The 17,553-nt window shown below is 42.3% G+C and overlaps 1 protein-coding gene across 3 annotated transcripts in view; it reads left to right on the top strand.

Moving 5' to 3' along the window:
- washc2c (WASH complex subunit 2C) overlaps positions 1–17,553 on the top strand; it is a 56,769-nt gene that overhangs the window by 3,023 nt on the left and 36,193 nt on the right. For all 3 annotated transcript variants that reach the window (XM_060925786.1, XM_060925788.1, XM_060925787.1), the window contains exons 2-4: positions 15,055–15,192; positions 17,177–17,341; positions 17,436–17,504. In XM_060925786.1, the coding sequence (XP_060781769.1) occupies positions 15,064–15,192; positions 17,177–17,341; positions 17,436–17,504 (363 nt within the window). In that variant the 5' untranslated portion in view covers positions 15,055–15,063. The remainder of the gene's footprint in view (positions 1–15,054; positions 15,193–17,176; positions 17,342–17,435; positions 17,505–17,553) is intronic.

The raw sequence follows: 17,553 nt of genomic DNA on the forward strand, positions 1-17,553 counted from the left end.
GACAGTGTTTAGCTGATCTTAGTGTTAGCCGCGGTTGCTATATGACAGTGTTTAGCTGATGTTAGTGTTAGCTGCGGTTGCTATATGACAGTGTTTAGCTGATGTTAGTTAGTGTTAGCCACGGTTGCTATATGTCAGTGTTTAGCTGATCTTAGTGTTAGCTGCGGTTGTTACCTGGCAGTGTTTAGCTGATCTTAGTGTTAGCCGCGGTTGCTATGTGACAGTGTTTAGCTGATGTTGGTTAGTGTTAGCTGTGGTTGCTATATGACAGTGTTTAGCTGATGTTAGTGTTAGCTGTGGTTGCTATATGAGTGTTTAGCTGATCTTAGTGTTAGCTGCGGTTGTTACCTGACAGTGTTTAGCTGATCTTAGTGTTAGCCGCGGTTGCTATGTGACAGTGTTTCGCTGATGTTGGTTAGTGTTAGCTGTGGTTGCTATATGACAGTGTTTAGCTGATGTTAGTGTTAGCTGCAGTTGTTACCTGACAGTGTTTAGCTGATCTTAGTGTTAGCCGCGGTTGCTATATGACAGTGTTTAGCTGATGTTAGTGTTAGCTGCGGTTGCTATATGACAGTGTTTAGCTGATGTTAGTTAGTGTTAGCTGCGGTTGCTATATGACAGTGTTTAGCTGATCTTAGTGCTAGCTGCAGTTGTTACCTGACAGTGTTTAGCTGATCTTAGTGTTAGCCGCGGTTGCTATATGACAGTGTTGAGCTGATGTTAGTTAGTGTTAGCCGCGGTTGTTGTATGACAGTGTTTAGCTGATGTTAGTTAGTGTTAGCTGTGGTTGCTATATGACAGTGTTTAGCTGATCTTAGTGCTAGCTGCGGTTGCTATATGACAGTGTTTAGCTGATGTTAGTTAGTGTTAGCCGCGGTTGCTATATGACAGTGTTTAGCTGATGTTAGTTAGTGTTAGCTGTGGTTGCTATATGACAGTGTTTAGCTGATCTTAGTGCTAGCTGCAGTTGTTACCTGACAGTGTTTAGCTGATCTTAGTGTTAGCCGCGGTTGCTATATGACAGTGTTTAGCTGATGTTAGTTAGTGTTAGCTGCGGTTGCTATATGACAGTGTTTAGCTGATGTTAGTTAGTGTTAGCTGTGGTTACTATATGACAGTGTTTCGCTGATGTTAGTGTTAGCTGCGGTTGTTACCTGACAGTGTTTAGCTGATCTTAGTGTTAGCCGCGGTTGCTATATGACAGTGTTTAGCTGATGTTAGTGTTAGCTGCGGTTGCTATATGACAGTGTTTAGCTGATGTTAGTTAGTGTTAGCTGCGGTTGCTATATGACAGTGTTTAGCTGATCTTAATGCTAGCTGCAGTTGTTACCTGACAGTGTTTAGCTGATCTTAGTGTTAGCCGCGGTTGCTATATGACAGTGTTTAGCTGATGTTAGTTAGTGTTAGCTGCGGTTGCTATATGACAGTGTTTAGCTGATGTTAGTTAGTGTTAGCTGCGGTTGCTATATGACAGTGTTTCGCTGATGTTAGTGTTAGCTGCGGTTGTTACCTGACAGTGTTTAGCTGATCTTAGTGTTAGCTGCGGTTGCTATATGACAGTGTTTAGCTGATCTTAGTGCTAGCTGCAGTTGTTACCTGACAGTGTTTAGCTGATCTTAGTGTTAGCTGCGGTTGCTATATGACAGTGTTTAGCTGATGTTAGTTAGTGTTAGCTGCGGTTGCTATATGACAGTGTTTAGCTGATGTTAGTTAGTGTTAGCTGCGGTTGCTATATGACAGTGTTTAGCTGATCTTAGTGCTAGCTGCAGTTGTTACCTGACAGTGTTTAGCTGATCTTAGTGTTAGCCGCGGTTGCTATATGACCGTGTTTAGCTGATGTTAGTGTTAGCTGCGGTTGCTATATGACAGTGTTTAGCTGATGTTAGTGTTAGCCACGGTTGCTATATGTCAGTGTTTAGCTGATCTTAGTGTTAGCTGCGGTTGTTACCTGGCAGTGTTTAGCTGATCTTAGTGTTAGCCGCGGTTGCTATGTGACAGTGTTTAGCTGATGTTGGTTAGTGTTAGCTGTGGTTGCTATATGACAGTGTTTAGCTGATGTTAGTGTTAGCTGTGGTTGCTATATGAGTGTTTAGCTGATCTTAGTGTTAGCTGCGGTTGTTACCTGACAGTGTTTAGCTGATCTTAGTGTTAGCCGCGGTTGCTATGTGACAGTGTTTAGCTGATGTTAGTTAGTGTTAGCCGCGGTTGCTATATGACAGTGTTTAGCTGATGTTAGTGTTAGCTGCGGTTGCTATATGACAGTGTTTAGCTGATGTTAGTGTTAGCCACGGTTGCTATATGTCAGTGTTTAGCTGATCTTAGTGTTAGCTGCGGTTGTTACCTGGCAGTGTTTAGCTGATCTTAGTGTTAGCCGCGGTTGCTATGTGACAGTGTTTAGCTGATGTTGGTTAGTGTTAGCTGTGGTTGCTATATGACAGTGTTTAGCTGATGTTAGTGTTAGCTGTGGTTGCTATATGAGTGTTTAGCTGATCTTAGTGTTAGCTGCGGTTGTTACCTGGCAGTGTTTAGCTGATCTTAGTGTTAGCCGCGGTTGCTATGTGACAGTGTTTAGCTGATGTTGGTTAGTGTTAGCTGTGGTTGCTATATGACAGTGTTTAGCTGATGTTAGTGTTAGCTGCAGTTGTTACCTGACAGTGCTTAGCTGATCTTAGTGTTAGCCGCGGTTGCTATATGACAGTGTTTAGCTGATGTTAGTTAGTGTTAGCTGCGGTTGCTATATGACAGTGTTTAGCTGATCTTAGTGCTAGCTGCAGTTGTTACCTGACAGTGTTTAGCTGATCTTAGTGTTAGCCGCGGTTGCTATATGACAGTGTTTAGCTGATGTTAGTGTTAGCCGCGGTTGTTGTATGACAGTGTTTAGCTGATGTTAGTTAGTGTTAGCTGTGGTTGCTATATGACAGTGTTTAGCTGATCTTAGTGCTAGCTGCGGTTGCTATATGACAGTGTTTAGCTGATGTTAGTTAGTGTTAGCTGCTGTTGCTATATGACAGTGTTTAGCTGATGTTAGTGTTAGCTGCGGTTGCTATATGACAGTGTTTAGCTGATGTTAGTTAGTGTTAGACGCGGTTGCTATATGACAGTGTTTAGCTGATGTTAGTTAGTGTTAGCTGTGGTTGCTATATGACAGTGTTTAGCTGATCTTGGTGCTAGCTGCAGTTGTTACCTGACAGTGTTTAGCTGATCTTAGTGTTAGCCGCGGTTGCTATATGACAGTGTTTAGCTGATGTTAGTTAGTGTTAGCTGTGGTTGCTATATGACAGTGTTTAGCTGATCTTAGTGCTAGCTGCAGTTGTTACCTGACAGTGTTTAGCTGATCTTAGTGTTAGCCGCGGTTGCTATATGACAGTGTTTAGCTGATGTTAGTGTTAGCTGTGGTTGCTATATGACAGTGTTTAGCTGATCTTAGTGCTAGCTGCAGTTGTTACCTGACAGTGTTTAGCTGATCTTAGTGTTAGCCGCGGTTGCTATATGACAGTGTTTAGCTGATGTTAGTTAGTGTTAGCTGCGGTTGCTATATGACAGTGTTTCGCTGATGTTAGTGTTAGCTGTGGTTGCTATATGACAGTGTTTAGCTGATCTTAGTGCTAGCTGCGGTTGTTACCTGACAGTGTTTAGCTGATCTTAGTGTTAGCCGCGGTTGCTATATGACAGTGTTTAGCTGATGTTAGTGTTAGCTGCGGTTGCTATATGACAGTGTTTAGCTGATGTTAGTTAGTGTTAGCTGCGGTTGCTATATGACAGTGTTTAGCTGATGTTAGTTAGTGTTAGCTGCGGTTGCTATATGACAGTGTTTAGCTGATGTTAGTGTTAGCTGCGGTTGTTACCTGACAGTGTTTAGCTGATCTTAATGCTAGCTGCAGTTGTTACCTGACAGTGTTTAGCTGATCTTAGTGTTAGCCGCGGTTGCTATATGACAGTGTTTAGCTGATGTTAGTTAGTGTTAGCTGCGGTTGCTATATGACAGTGTTTAGCTGATGTTAGTTAGTGTTAGCTGCGGTTGCTATATGACAGTGTTTCGCTGATGTTAGTGTTAGCTGCGGTTGTTACCTGACAGTGTTTAGCTGATCTTAGTGTTAGCCGCGGTTGCTATATGACAGTGTTTAGCTGATGTTAGTGTTAGCTGCGGTTGCTATATGACAGTGTTTAGCTGATCTTAGTGCTAGCTGCAGTTGTTACCTGACAGTGTTTAGCTGATCTTAGTGTTAGCTGCGGTTGCTATATGACAGTGTTTAGCTGATCTTAGTGCTAGCTGCAGTTGTTACCTGACAGTGTTTAGCTGATCTTAGTGTTAGCTGCGGTTGCTATATGACAGTGTTTAGCTGATCTTAGTGCTAGCTGCAGTTGTTACCTGACAGTGTTTAGCTGATCTTAGTGTTAGCCGCGGTTGCTATATGACAGTGTTTAGCTGATCTTAGTGCTAGCTGCAGTTGTTACCTGACAGTGTTTAGCTGATCTTAGTATTAGCTGCGGTTGCTATATGACAGTGTTTAGCTGATCTTAGTGCTAGCTGCAGTTGTTACCTGACAGTGTTTAGCTGATCTTAGTGTTAGCTGCGGTTGCTATATGACAGTGTTTAGCTGATGTTAGTTAGTGTTAGCCACGGTTGCTATATGTCAGTGTTTAGCTGATCTTAGTGTTAGCTGCGGTTGTTACCTGGCAGTGTTTAGCTGAGCTTAGTGTTAGCCGCGGTTGCTATGTGACAGTGTTTAGCTGATGTTAGTTAGTGTTAGCTGCGGTTGCTATATGACAGTGTTTAGCTGATGTTAGTGTTAGCCACGGTTACTATATGACAGTGTTTAGCTGATCTTAGTGTTAGCTGCGGTTGCTATATGACAGTGTTTAGCTGATGTTAGTTAGTGTTAGCCACGGTTGCTATATGTCAGTGTTTAGCTGATCTTAGTGTTAGCTGCGGTTGTTACCTGGCAGTGTTTAGCTGAGCTTAGTGTTAGCCGCGGTTGCTATGTGACAGTGTTTAGCTGATGTTAGTTAGTGTTAGCTGCGGTTGCTATATGACAGTGTTTAGCTGATGTTAGTGTTAGCCACGGTTACTATATGACAGTGTTTAGCTGATCTTAGTGTTAGCCGCGGTTGCTATATGACAGTGTTTAGCTGATCTTAGTGCTAGCTGCAGTTGTTACCTGACAGTGTTTAGCTGATCTTAGTATTAGCTGCGGTTGCTATATGACAGTGTTTAGCTGATCTTAGTGCTAGCTGCAGTTGTTACCTGACAGTGTTTAGCTGATCTTAGTGTTAGCTGCGGTTGCTATATGACAGTGTTTAGCTGATGTTAGTTAGTGTTAGCCACAGTTGCTATATGTCAGTGTTTAGCTGATCTTAGTGTTAGCTGCGGTTGTTACCTGGCAGTGTTTAGCTGAGCTTAGTGTTAGCCGCGGTTGCTATGTGACAGTGTTTAGCTGATGTTGGTTAGTGTTAGCTGTGGTTGCTATATGACAGTGTTTAGCTGATGTTAGTGTTAGCTGTGGTTGCTATATGAGTGTTTAGCTGATCTTAGTGTTAGCTGCGGTTGTTACCTGACAGTGTTTAGCTGATCTTAGTGTTAGCCGCGGTTGCTATGTGACAGTGTTTAGCTGATGTTAGTTAGTGTTAGCCGCGGTTGCTATATGACAGTGTTTAGCTGATGTTAGTGTTAGCTGTGGTTGCTATATGAGTGTTTAGCTGATCTTAGTGTTAGCTGCGGTTGTTACCTGACAGTGTTTAGCTGATCTTAGTATTAGCCGCGGTTGCTATCTGACAGTGTTTAGCTGATGTTAGTTAGTGTTAGCCGCGGTTGCTATATGACACTGTTTCGCTGATGTTAGTATTAGCCGCGGTTGGTATATGAAAGTGTTTAGCTGATGTTAATGTTAGCTGCGGTTGTTACCTGACAGTGTTTAGCTGATCTTAGTGTGAGCCGCGGTTGCTATATGACACTGTTTAGCTGATGTTAGTGTTAGCTGTGGTTGCTATATGACAGTGTTTAGCTGATCTTAGTGTTAGCTGCGGTTGTTACCTGACAGTGTTTAGCTGATCTTAGTGTGAGCCGCGGTTGCTATATGACACTGTTTAGCTGATGTTAGTGTTAGCTGCGGTTGCTATATGACAGTGTTTAGCTGATCTTAGTGTTAGCCGCGGTTGCTATATGACAGTGTTTAGCTGATGTTAGTGTTAGCTGCGGTTGCTATATGACAGTGTTTAGCTGATGTTAGTGTGAGCCACGGTTGCTATATGACAGTGTTTAGCTGATGTTAGTTAGTGTTAGCTGCGGTTGTTACCTGACAGTGTTTAGCTGATCTTAGTGTTAGCTGTGGTTGTTACCTGACAGTGTTTAGCTGATCTTAGTATTAGCCGCGGTTGCTATATGACAGTGTTTAGCTGATGTTAGTGTTAGCTGTGGTTGCTATATGACAGTGTTTAGCTGATGGTAGTTAGTGTTAGCCGTGGTTGCTTTATGACAGTGTTTAGCTGATGTTAGTTAGTGTTAGCTGCGGTTGCTATATGACAGTGTTTAGCTGATGGTAGTTAGTGTTAGCCGTGGTTGCTTTATGACAGTGTTTAGCTGATGTTAGTTAGTGTTAGCTGTGGTTGCTATATGACAGTGTTTAGCTGATCTTAGTGCTAGCTGCAGTTGTTACCTGACAGTGTTTATCTGATCTTAGTGTTAGCCGCGGTTGCTATATGACAGTGTTTAGCTGATGTTAGTGTTAGCTGCGGTTGCTATATGACAGTGTTTAGCTGATGTTAGTTAGTGTTAGCCACGGTTGCTATATGTCAGTGTTTAGCTGATCTTAGTGTTAGCTGCGGTTGTTACCTGACAGTGTTTAGCTGATCTTAGTGTTAGCCGCGGTTGCTATGTGACAGTGTTTAGCTGATGTTGGTTAGTGTTAGCTGTGGTTGCTATATGACAGTGTTTAGCTGATGTTAGTTAGTGTTAGCCACGGTTGCTATATGTCAGTGTTTAGCTGATCTTAGTGTTAGCTGCAGTTGTTACCTGACAGTGTTTATCTGATCTTAGTGTTAGCCGCGGTTGCTATATGACAGTGTTTAGCTGATGTTAGTGTTAGCTGTGGTTGCTATATGACAGTGTTTAGCTGATGTTAGTTAGTGTTAGCTGCGGTTGCTATATGACAGTGTTTAGCTGATGTTAGTTAGTGTTAGCTGCGGTTGCTATATAACAGTGTTTAGCTGATCTTAGTGTTAGCTGTGGTTGTTACCTGACAGTGTTTAGCTGATCTTAGTATTAGCCGCGGTTGCTATATGACAATGTTTAGCTGATGTTAGTGTTAGCTGCGGTTGCTATATGACAGTGTTTAGCTGATGTTAGTTAGTGTTAGCTGCGGTTGCTATATGATGGTGTTTAGCTGATGGTAGTTAGTGTTAGCTGCGGTTGCTATATAACAGTGTTTAGCTGATCTTAGTGTTAGCTGTGGTTGTTACCTGACAGTGTTTAGCTGATCTTAGTATTAGCCGCGGTTGCTATATGACAGTGTTTAGCTGATGTTAGTGTTAGCTGTGGTTGCTATATGACAGTGTTTAGCTGATGTTAGTTAGTGTTAGCTGTGGTTGCTATATGACAGTGTTTAGCTGATGTTAGTTAGTGTTAGCTGCGGTTGCTATATAACAGTGTTTAGCTGATCTTAGTGTTAGCTGTGGTTGTTACCTGACAGTGTTTAGCTGATCTTAGTATTAGCCGCGGTTGCTATATGACAATGTTTAGCTGATGTTAGTGTTAGCTGCGGTTGCTATATGACAGTGTTTAGCTGATGTTAGTTAGTGTTAGCTGCGGTTGCTATATGATGGTGTTTAGCTGATGGTAGTTAGTGTTAGCTGCGGTTGCTATATAACAGTGTTTAGCTGATCTTAGTGTTAGCTGCAGTTGTTACCTGACAGTGTTTATCTGATCTTAGTGTTAGCCGCGGTTGCTATATGACAGTGTTTAGCTGATGTTAGTGTTAGCTGTGGTTGCTATATGACAGTGTTTAGCTGATGTTAGTTAGTGTTAGCTGTGGTTGCTATATGACAGTGTTTAGCTGATGTTAGTTAGTGTTAGCTGCGGTTGCTATATAACAGTGTTTAGCTGATCTTAGTGTTAGCTGTGGTTGTTACCTGACAGTGTTTAGCTGATCTTAGTATTAGCCGCGGTTGCTATATGACAATGTTTAGCTGATGTTAGTGTTAGCTGCGGTTGCTATATGACAGTGTTTAGCTGATGTTAGTTAGTGTTAGCTGCGGTTGCTATATGATGGTGTTTAGCTGATGGTAGTTAGTGTTAGCCGCGGTTGCTATATGAGAGTGTTTAGCTGATGGTAGTTAGTGTTAGCTGTGGTTGCTATATGACAGTGTTTAGCTGATCTTAGTGCTAGCTGCAGTTGTTACCTGACAGTGTTTAGCTGATCTTAGTGTTAGCCGCGGTTGCTATATGACAGTGTTTAGCTGATGTTAGTGTTAGCTGCGGTTGCTATATGACAGTGTTTAGCTGATGTTAGTTAGTGTTAGCCACGGTTGCTATATGTCAGTGTTTAGCTGATCTTAGTGTTCGCTGCGGTTGTTACCTGGCAGTGTTTAGCTGATCTTAGTGTTAGCCGCGGTTGCTATGTGACAGTGTTTAGCTGATGTTGGTTAGTGTTAGCTGTGGTTGCTATATGACAGTGTTTAGCTGATGTTAGTGTTAGCTGTGGTTGCTATATGAGTGTTTAGCTGATCTTAGTGTTAGCTGCGGTTGTTACCTGACAGTGTTTAGCTGATCTTAGTGTTAGCCGCGGTTGCTATGTGACAGTGTTTAGCTGATGTTAGTTAGTGTTAGCCGCGGTTGCTATATGACAGTGTTTAGCTGATGTTAGTGTTAGCTGTGGTTGCTATGAGTGTTTAGCTGATGTTAGTGTTAGCTGCGGTTGTTACCTGGCAGTGTTTAGCTGATCTTAGTGTTAGCCGCGGTTGCTATGTGACAGTGTTTAGCTGATGTTGGTTAGTGTTAGCTGTGGTTGCTATATGACAGTGTTTAGCTGATGTTAGTGTTAGCTGTGGTTGCTATGAGTGTTTAGCTGATCTTAGTGTTAGCTGCGGTTGTTACCTGACAGTGTTTAGCTGATCTTAGTGTTAGCCGCGGTTGCTATATGACAGTGTTTAGCTGATGTTAGTGTTAGCTGCGGTTGCTATATGACAGTGTTTAGCTGATGTTAGTTAGTGTTAGCCACGGTTGCTATATGTCAGTGTTTAGCTGATCTTAGTGTTAGCTGCGGTTGTTACCTGGCAGTGTTTAGCTGATCTTAGTGTTAGCCGCGGTTGCTATGTGACAGTGTTTAGCTTATGTTGGTTAGTGTTAGCTGTGGTTGCTATATGACAGTGTTTAGCTGATGTTAGTGTTAGCTGTGGTTGCTATATGAGTGTTTAGCTGATCTTAGTGTTAGCCGCGGTTGCTATGTGACAGTGTTTAGCTGATGTTAGTTAGTGTTAGCCGCGGTTGCTATATGACAGTGTTTAGCTGATGTTAGTGTTAGCTGTGGTTGCTATGAGTGTTTAGCTGATGTTAGTGTTAGCTGCGGTTGTTACCTGGCAGTGTTTAGCTGATCTTAGTGTTAGCCGCGGTTGCTATGTGACAGTGTTTAGCTGATGTTGGTTAGTGTTAGCTGTGGTTGCTATATGACAGTGTTTAGCTGATGTTAGTGTTAGCTGTGGTTGCTATGAGTGTTTAGCTGATCTTAGTGTTAGCTGCGGTTGTTACCTGACAGTGTTTAGCTGATCTTAGTGTTAGCCGCGGTTGCTATATGACAGTGTTTAGCTGATGTTAGTGTTAGCTGCGGTTGCTATATGACAGTGTTTAGCTGATGTTAGTTAGTGTTAGCCACGGTTGCTATATGTCAGTGTTTAGCTGATCTTAGTGTTAGCTGCGGTTGTTACCTGGCAGTGTTTAGCTGATCTTAGTGTTAGCCGCGGTTGCTATGTGACAGTGTTTAGCTTATGTTGGTTAGTGTTAGCTGTGGTTGCTATATGACAGTGTTTAGCTGATGTTAGTGTTAGCTGTGGTTGCTATATGAGTGTTTAGCTGATCTTAGTGTTAGCCGCGGTTGCTATGTGACAGTGTTTAGCTGATGTTAGTTAGTGTTAGCCGCGGTTGCTATATGACAGTGTTTAGCTGATGTTAGTGTTAGCTGTGGTTGCTATCTGACAGTGTTTAGCTGATGTTAGTTAGTGTTAGCCGCGGTTGCTATATGACACTGTTTCGCTGATGTTAGTATTAGCCGCGGTTGGTATATGAAAGTGTTTAGCTGATGTTAATGTTAGCTGCGGTTGTTACCTGACAGTGTTTAGCTGATCTTAGTGTGAGCCGCGGTTGCTATATGACACTGTTTAGCTGATGTTAGTGTTAGCTGCGGTTGCTATATGACAGTGTTTAGCTGATCTTAGTGTTAGCTGCGGTTGTTACCTGACAGTGTTTAGCTGATCTTAGTGTGAGCCGCGGTTGCTATATGACACTGTTTAGCTGATGTTAGTGTTAGCTGCGGTTGCTATATGACAGTGTTTAGCTGATCTTAGTGTTAGCTGCGGTTGTTACCTGACAGTGTTTAGCTGATCTTAGTGTGAGCTGCGGTTGCTATATGACACTGTTTAGCTGATGTTAGTGTTAGCTGCGGTTGCTATATGACAGTGTTTAGCTGATGTTAGTGTTAGCTGCGGTTGCTATATGACAGTGTTTAGCTGATCTTAGTGTTAGCTGCGGTTGTTACCTGACAGTGTTTAGCTGATCTTAGTGTGAGCCGCGGTTGCTATATGACAGTGTTTAGCTGATGTTAGTGTTAGCTGCAGTTTCTATATGATGGTGTTTAGCTAATGTTAGTGTTAGCCGCAGTTGCTATATGACGGTGCTTAGCTCATGTTAATTAGTATTAGCCGCTTTTTTAGGAGCTCGAAACCGCTGCCCTAAACTCTTGTTTCGTCTCTGTGACAGGTTATAATCACCATTAATCTGGACTTAACGATCAGAAATCCAGCGCATGGGTCGTTTTCCTGTGTAATCTCACACTGTGTTGGTTGATAAATGCACCCCATGTGTGTCACTCTCACCTTGTCCAGTTAGTTTCACTGATAATCATTACAAACCCCGTGTGATAATCAGTCTAATCTAAAGTTTACATGGACACAATGTTGATCACTATTGGGTTGAAGCAGTGTTATGAAAATTGTCATGAAATTGTAGCACATTTACTGTAAACTTAATGCAAGTGCGAACAAGTTCTCGTCCAGTTGTTCAGCACTTTTTGTACCTGACTTTTACACTAGTAAGAGCGAACCCGATCTGGGCTTGAGGCGAATCATGTTTGGTTGCCAGAATTGCAGCAGTAAGGTGGTTCTGGTCCTCAGACCTGCCTGATGCATCCTGATGCCCTATGTCAAGTTTATTTGTGTAGCGCTTTTAACAAACATTGTTGCAAAGCAGCTTTACAGAATCTGAATGACCCAAGGCATGAGCCAATTTTATCCCTAATCCATCCCTAATGAGCAAGCCTGTGGTGACGGTGGCAAGGAAAAACTCCCTCAGACAACATGAGGAAGAAACCTCGAGAGGAACCAGACTCAAAAGGGAACCCACCCTCATTTGGGCAACAACAGACAACATGACTATAACATTAACAGTCCTAACAAAGTCAGCTTCGTTGATGCTATAAACCCCCCACCGACAGAAACCCGAGCGCAAAACCGTTCACGACAACTGTAGTCCTAAAGTCAGCAAGTCAAGTCTATGTCTGGTCGGAGTCTCATCGCATCGCTCCTGTGGAGGACGGCCCCATACGAACAGTTGAAAGTCAGACTTGGAAGACACTCTGGACACTTCCAGTAATGTTTTTATGGCTGAGGACTACAGTTGACATGCTAACTCTAGGACTGCAGTTGTCATGAACAGTTTTGCAGTCAGGTTTCCATCAATGAAGAGTTATAACATCAACGAAACTGACTTCATGTTAAAACTGTTCATGTTTTAATCACGTCTGTTGTTGCCCAAATGAGGATGGGTTCCCTTTTGAGTCTGGTTCCTCTCGAGGTTTCTTCCTCATGTCGTCTGAGGGGTTTTTTCCTCGCCACCGTCGCTACAGGCTTGCTCATTAGGGATGGATTAGGGATAAAATTGGCTCATGCCTTGGGTCATTCAGATTCTGTAAAGCTGCTTTGGGACAATGTCTATTGTTAAAAGCGCTACACACAAAATCTTGACTTGGTTGGCTCCTTTCTACACACACATTAACACCTATGGGAACTTCAGAGTAGCCAGTTCACCTAACTGCATGTCTTTGAACTGTGGGGGAAACTCTCACAAACGCAGGGAGAACATGCAAACTCCACACAGAAAGGGCCCCTTTTGGCCACTGGGCTCGAACCCAGAACCTTCTTGCTGTGAGGCAACAGTGCTTACCACTGCACCACCAAGTGCCTGTGATGTTATGATTTGCAGTTTTCATGGTATGATAACTCAGTGTAACAGTATCGCTGTATTCAACGACCATTTAAAATGCACACAAACTGATGGTGAGAATGAAAGAATGATTTGATTTCTTTATTTACTTCAAAATCTTTCTCTGACAATCTCTCTTATCAAGGAAACAAGATCAAAGCTGATAAGGTTTCCTGACATGTTTGTGTAAGTAATATTGTTGGAGGAAGTCTGGAGGAATGATGAGCGAGTCACATCACATTAAACAGTGTGTGTTTAAATCTAGGGTGGCACTGTCGCCTCACAGCAAGAAGGTCCTGGGTTCGAGCCCAGCAACCGGCGAGGGCCTTTCTGTGTGGGGTTTGCATGTTCTCCCCATGTCCGCGTGGGTTTCCTCCGGGTGCTCCGGTTTCCTCCATAGTCCAAAGACATGCAGTTAGGCTAATTGGTGGCTCTAAATTGACCGTAGGTGTGAATGTGAGTGTGAATGGTTGTCTGTGTCTATGTGTCAGCCCTGTGATGACCTGGAGACTTGTCCAGGGTGTACCCTGCCTTTCGCCCGTAGTCATCTGGGATAGGCTCCAGCTTGCCTGCGACCCTGTAGAACAGGATAAGTGGCTACAGATGATGGCTGGATGGATGTTTAAATCCATCAGAGATGGGAGAGTCTTCATGTACACATACAGGTTGTCACTCTCGCAACTCCATGTGTACGACATAAACCTTTTGATTGTTTTGGCCTTCTTTTTCAGCTTTAATCGTAGTGCAGTGATCATTAGTAGGTCACATGGCCATAACCTGAATGTAGTGTGGTGGAAGAGGCTGTTAGTCTGTATAATTGTCCTGTGTATTTTATTCTTCTGCAATTTAAAGTTGGTGAATACATGCTTTTTGTTGTGATTCCAGTAGTAGATGATGGAAGTTAGTGAGTGCTTTCCAGAGAGTCTTGATATTGAAGGAAAAAGTGGAAAACACCCCCCCCCCCCCCCCCCCCCCCATATGGTGCAATTTAGAATTGGGATATTACCACCATGTCAATTTGGACGGTGCAAACAGGATTGTGGACACCTGACCATCACACCCGTATGTGCTTGTTGAATGTCCCATGCCAGACTGAGTCCCTATTTTCTGTTATAATAACCTTCAGTATTTTAGGAAGGCTTTCCACTAGATTTTGGAGTGTGACTGGGGATTTGTGCTCATTCAGCCACAAGAGCATTAATGAGTTCAGGCACCGATGTCGGCTGAGGAGGCCTGGCATGTAATCGGCATTGCTTTTCTAATGGTATTCAGTGGGGTTGAGGTCAGGGCTCTGTGCAGGCCACTCGAGTGCTTCCACTCTAACTTTGACAAACTATGTCTTTATGGAGTGTTGTGAACCGTGTCATCGTCATTACTAGACCAGCTTTGGGCCACTTGGTTCCACTGAAGGGAAACTGTAAAGCTACAGTATACAAAGACATCCTGTCTAACTGTGTGCTTCCAATTTTGTGGGAACAGTTTGGAGAAGAACCAAATCATGGGTGTGATGGTTAGGTGTCCACATACTTTTGTCCTTTCCATGAGAGACAAGTATGTGGACTTTTTAAAAAATTTTTTTTTTTAAATCACCTGAGGATTTGGACGGGGGTACTCTGGGAATAATTACATTACCCAAGCTTCACATGTAAAACTAGTTCAAATTCAGAAAGATATTTTTGATAATGATGTTTTCATAAAATATGTCAGTATTTATAACATGGCTGCAAGGAAAGGTGACACTAAGGTTAAAAAAATAAATAAAAATAGGTACCCTATGGGTACACTGCTTATAAATAAAATTTTCTGATACCATATCCATACAGTAAATATAGCGCACATATTTATTTATATATATATATATATATATATATATATATATACACACACACACTGAGGCAGTAGTCACAAAAATGAAGCATAATCTAAAAATCACAGCAGTAAAATATACCAAGTGTCTGTACTTTATATTATTCTACTCTTAGCTCTTACAGTTTTCGAAACTGAAACCTCCGAACTGAAGGTGACATACACACGCTGTCGCCATGACCCAAACTCTTATTTCCCGGAAATGGCCCGGCGCTAGAGCTCAGTGGTCTCTTTTCGACAACTTCCCGTAACAACTCTGAAGTGCATCACATCTATATCACACATGGGACTCCTGGCCGAAGAAGGCGAGGAAAGGGGGACAACCTGGAGTAAATTTTAAAATAGAAACGCACTTTCCCTCGGTAATAAGCATAAACCTGTCCGAAAACGATTTCTTTAGTCTAGTCCATTTATTTTGAATGGTGAACTGAATTGTATACACTCACTGGCCATTTTAATAGGAACACCTGCATGCGCAGTGCATGATTGTTGCATTCCTTCTTACAACATGGCATCGTGGCGCTTGCCTTGGAGGCAGTAGCCACAAAAAATTGTATTTTGAATAAGTCAGTCACTGTTCAGCCTTACACCATGACTAACCCAAATAACTTATTTTGGTAGGTATTTTCACTCTAAAACAGAAATCTAAAACATGAGTCTGATCAGTGATCATTATTGTTGCTTCAGGTTCTATTAACCATGGTGTCCTGGTTTTGTGCTCACAGGTAATCGCTATGGCAGAACCCATGGAGAACGGCCCCAGCAATTGCAATGGTGAAGCTGAGCAGGTGTGGGAGAGACCCTGGACACTGGATGAGATGCGAAAAAACAGCACAAACTGGTCTTTAGCTGCAGATTCTGGGGTATATATGTGTTACTTACAGAAATGTGTAGAGTCTGTAATTACAGTGGTGCTTGAAAGTTTGTGAACCCTTTAGAATTTTCTATATTTCTGCATAAGTATGACCTAAAACATAATCAGATTTTCACACAAGTCCTAAAAGTAGATAAAGAGAACCCAGTTAAACAAATGAGACAAAAACATTATACCTGGTCATTTATTTATTGAGGAAAATGATCCAATATTACATATCTGTGAGTGGCAAAAGTATGTGAACCTTTGCTTTCAGTATCTGGTGTGACCCCCTTGTGCAGCAATAACTGCAACTAAACGTTTGCGGTAACTGTTGATCAGTCCTGCACACCGGCTTGGAGGAATTTTAGCCCATTCCTCTGTACAGAACAGCTTCAACTCTGGGATGTTGGTGGGTTTCCTCACATGAACTGCTCGCTTCAGGTCCTTCCACAACATTTCGATTGGATTAAGGTCAGGACTTTGACTTGGCCATTCCAAAACATGAACTTTATCCTTCTTGAACTATTCTTTGGTAGAACGACTTGTGTGCTTAGGGTCGTTGTCTTGATGCATGACCCACCTTCTCTTGAGATTCAGTTCATGGGCAGATGTCCTGACATTTTCCTTTAGAATTCGCTGGTATAATTCAGAATTCATTGTTCCATCAATGATGGCAAGCCATTCTGGCCCAGATGCAGCAAAACAGGCCCAAACCATGATACTACCACCACCATGTTTCACAGGTGGGATAAGGTTCTTATGCTGGAACGCAGTGTTTTCCTTTCTCCAAAGATAATGCTTCTCATTTAAACCCAAAAGTTCTATTTTGGTCTTCTCCATCCACAAAACATTTTTCCAATAGCCTTCTGACTTGTCCTCGTGATCTTTAGCAAACTGCAGACGAGCAGCAATGTTCTTTTTGGAGAGCAGTGGCTTTCTCCTTGCAACCCTGCCATGCACACCATTGTTGTTCAGTGTTCTGGTGGTGGACTCATGAACATTGACATTAGCCAATGGGAGAGAGGCCTTCAGTTGCTTAGAAGTTACCCTGGGGTCCTTTGTGACCTCACCGACTATTACACGGCTTGCTCTTGGAGTGATCGTTGTTGGTCGACCACTCCTGGGGAGGGTAACAATGGTCTTGAATTTCCTCCATTTGTACACAATCTGTCTGACTGTGGATTGGTGGAGTCCAAACTCTTTAGAGATGGTTTTGTAACCTTTTCCAGCCTGATGAGCATCAACAACGCTTTTTCTGAGGTCCTCAGGAATCTCCTTTGTTCGTGCCATGATGCACTTCCACAAACATGTGTTGTGAAGATCAGACTTTGATAGATCCCTGTTCTTTAAATAAAACAGGGTGCCCACTCACACCTGATTGTCATCCCTTGATTGAAAACACCTGACTCTCATTTCACCTTCAAATGAATTGCTAATCCTAGAGGTTCACATACTTTTGCCACTCACAGATATGTAATATTGGATCATTGTCCTCAATAAATAAATGTCCAAGTATAATATTTTTCTCGTTTGTTTAACTGGGTTCTCTTTATCTACTTTTAGGACTTGTGTGAAAATCTGATGATGTTTTAGGTCTCATTTATGTGGAAATAAATATACCAATAAGCAATACCGGACAATGTGCAATATAACGTGCAATATAACGTGCAATAGCTCTCCTGCCGCTGCTGCCCCCCCTTTTTTCCCTCCCCTTCCCCATATCTTATTCTTTTTATAGTCATCTCATCTCATTATCTGTATATGTAAATAATTTATTTTAATTTATCTAGAAGTTTTCTCTACTTATTTTCTCTGTTTATCTGTAATGATGCTGCTGGAATCTTAATTTCCCTGAGGGAACCCTCCCAACGAGATCAATAAAATTTAATCTAATCTAAATATAGAAAATTCTAAAGGCTTCACAAACTTTCATGCACCACTGTACTTGTCATGATGCACGATTGTCACTCTGATCTCTCTTCCCCTGACAGCTTTTTCTCTACATGCAAGACTTCTCTCAGTGGATGTTGTCTAAGACGCATGAGATCGAGAAGCAGTTGGATGGCCTGATTCGGGACACAAAAGCAACTGATAGCTGCCTCCACACTGTCTTTAATGACTTTCTTATGCTTTCCAATATACAATTTATAGAAAATGTGCGTCTGAGAAATTGATTTATTTTGAATTATCCAGTAATATACTTGAGCAACCAAATTTGATGTCAAATATAATTTTCTTTTCGTCACTCAGAGGGTTTATGATGAAGAAGTTGAGGAGCCTGTTCCCAAAATAGAGGCTCAGGAGAGACACCCTGATCAGGTTTGTACATGTCTAGCCTTTTTCAAGAAACCCTGATGCTAAGAAATCT

The sequence above is a fragment of the Neoarius graeffei genome, chromosome 7 (assembly GCF_027579695.1).
Source record: "Neoarius graeffei isolate fNeoGra1 chromosome 7, fNeoGra1.pri, whole genome shotgun sequence".
Classification (NCBI taxonomy): domain Eukaryota; kingdom Metazoa; phylum Chordata; class Actinopteri; order Siluriformes; family Ariidae; genus Neoarius; species Neoarius graeffei.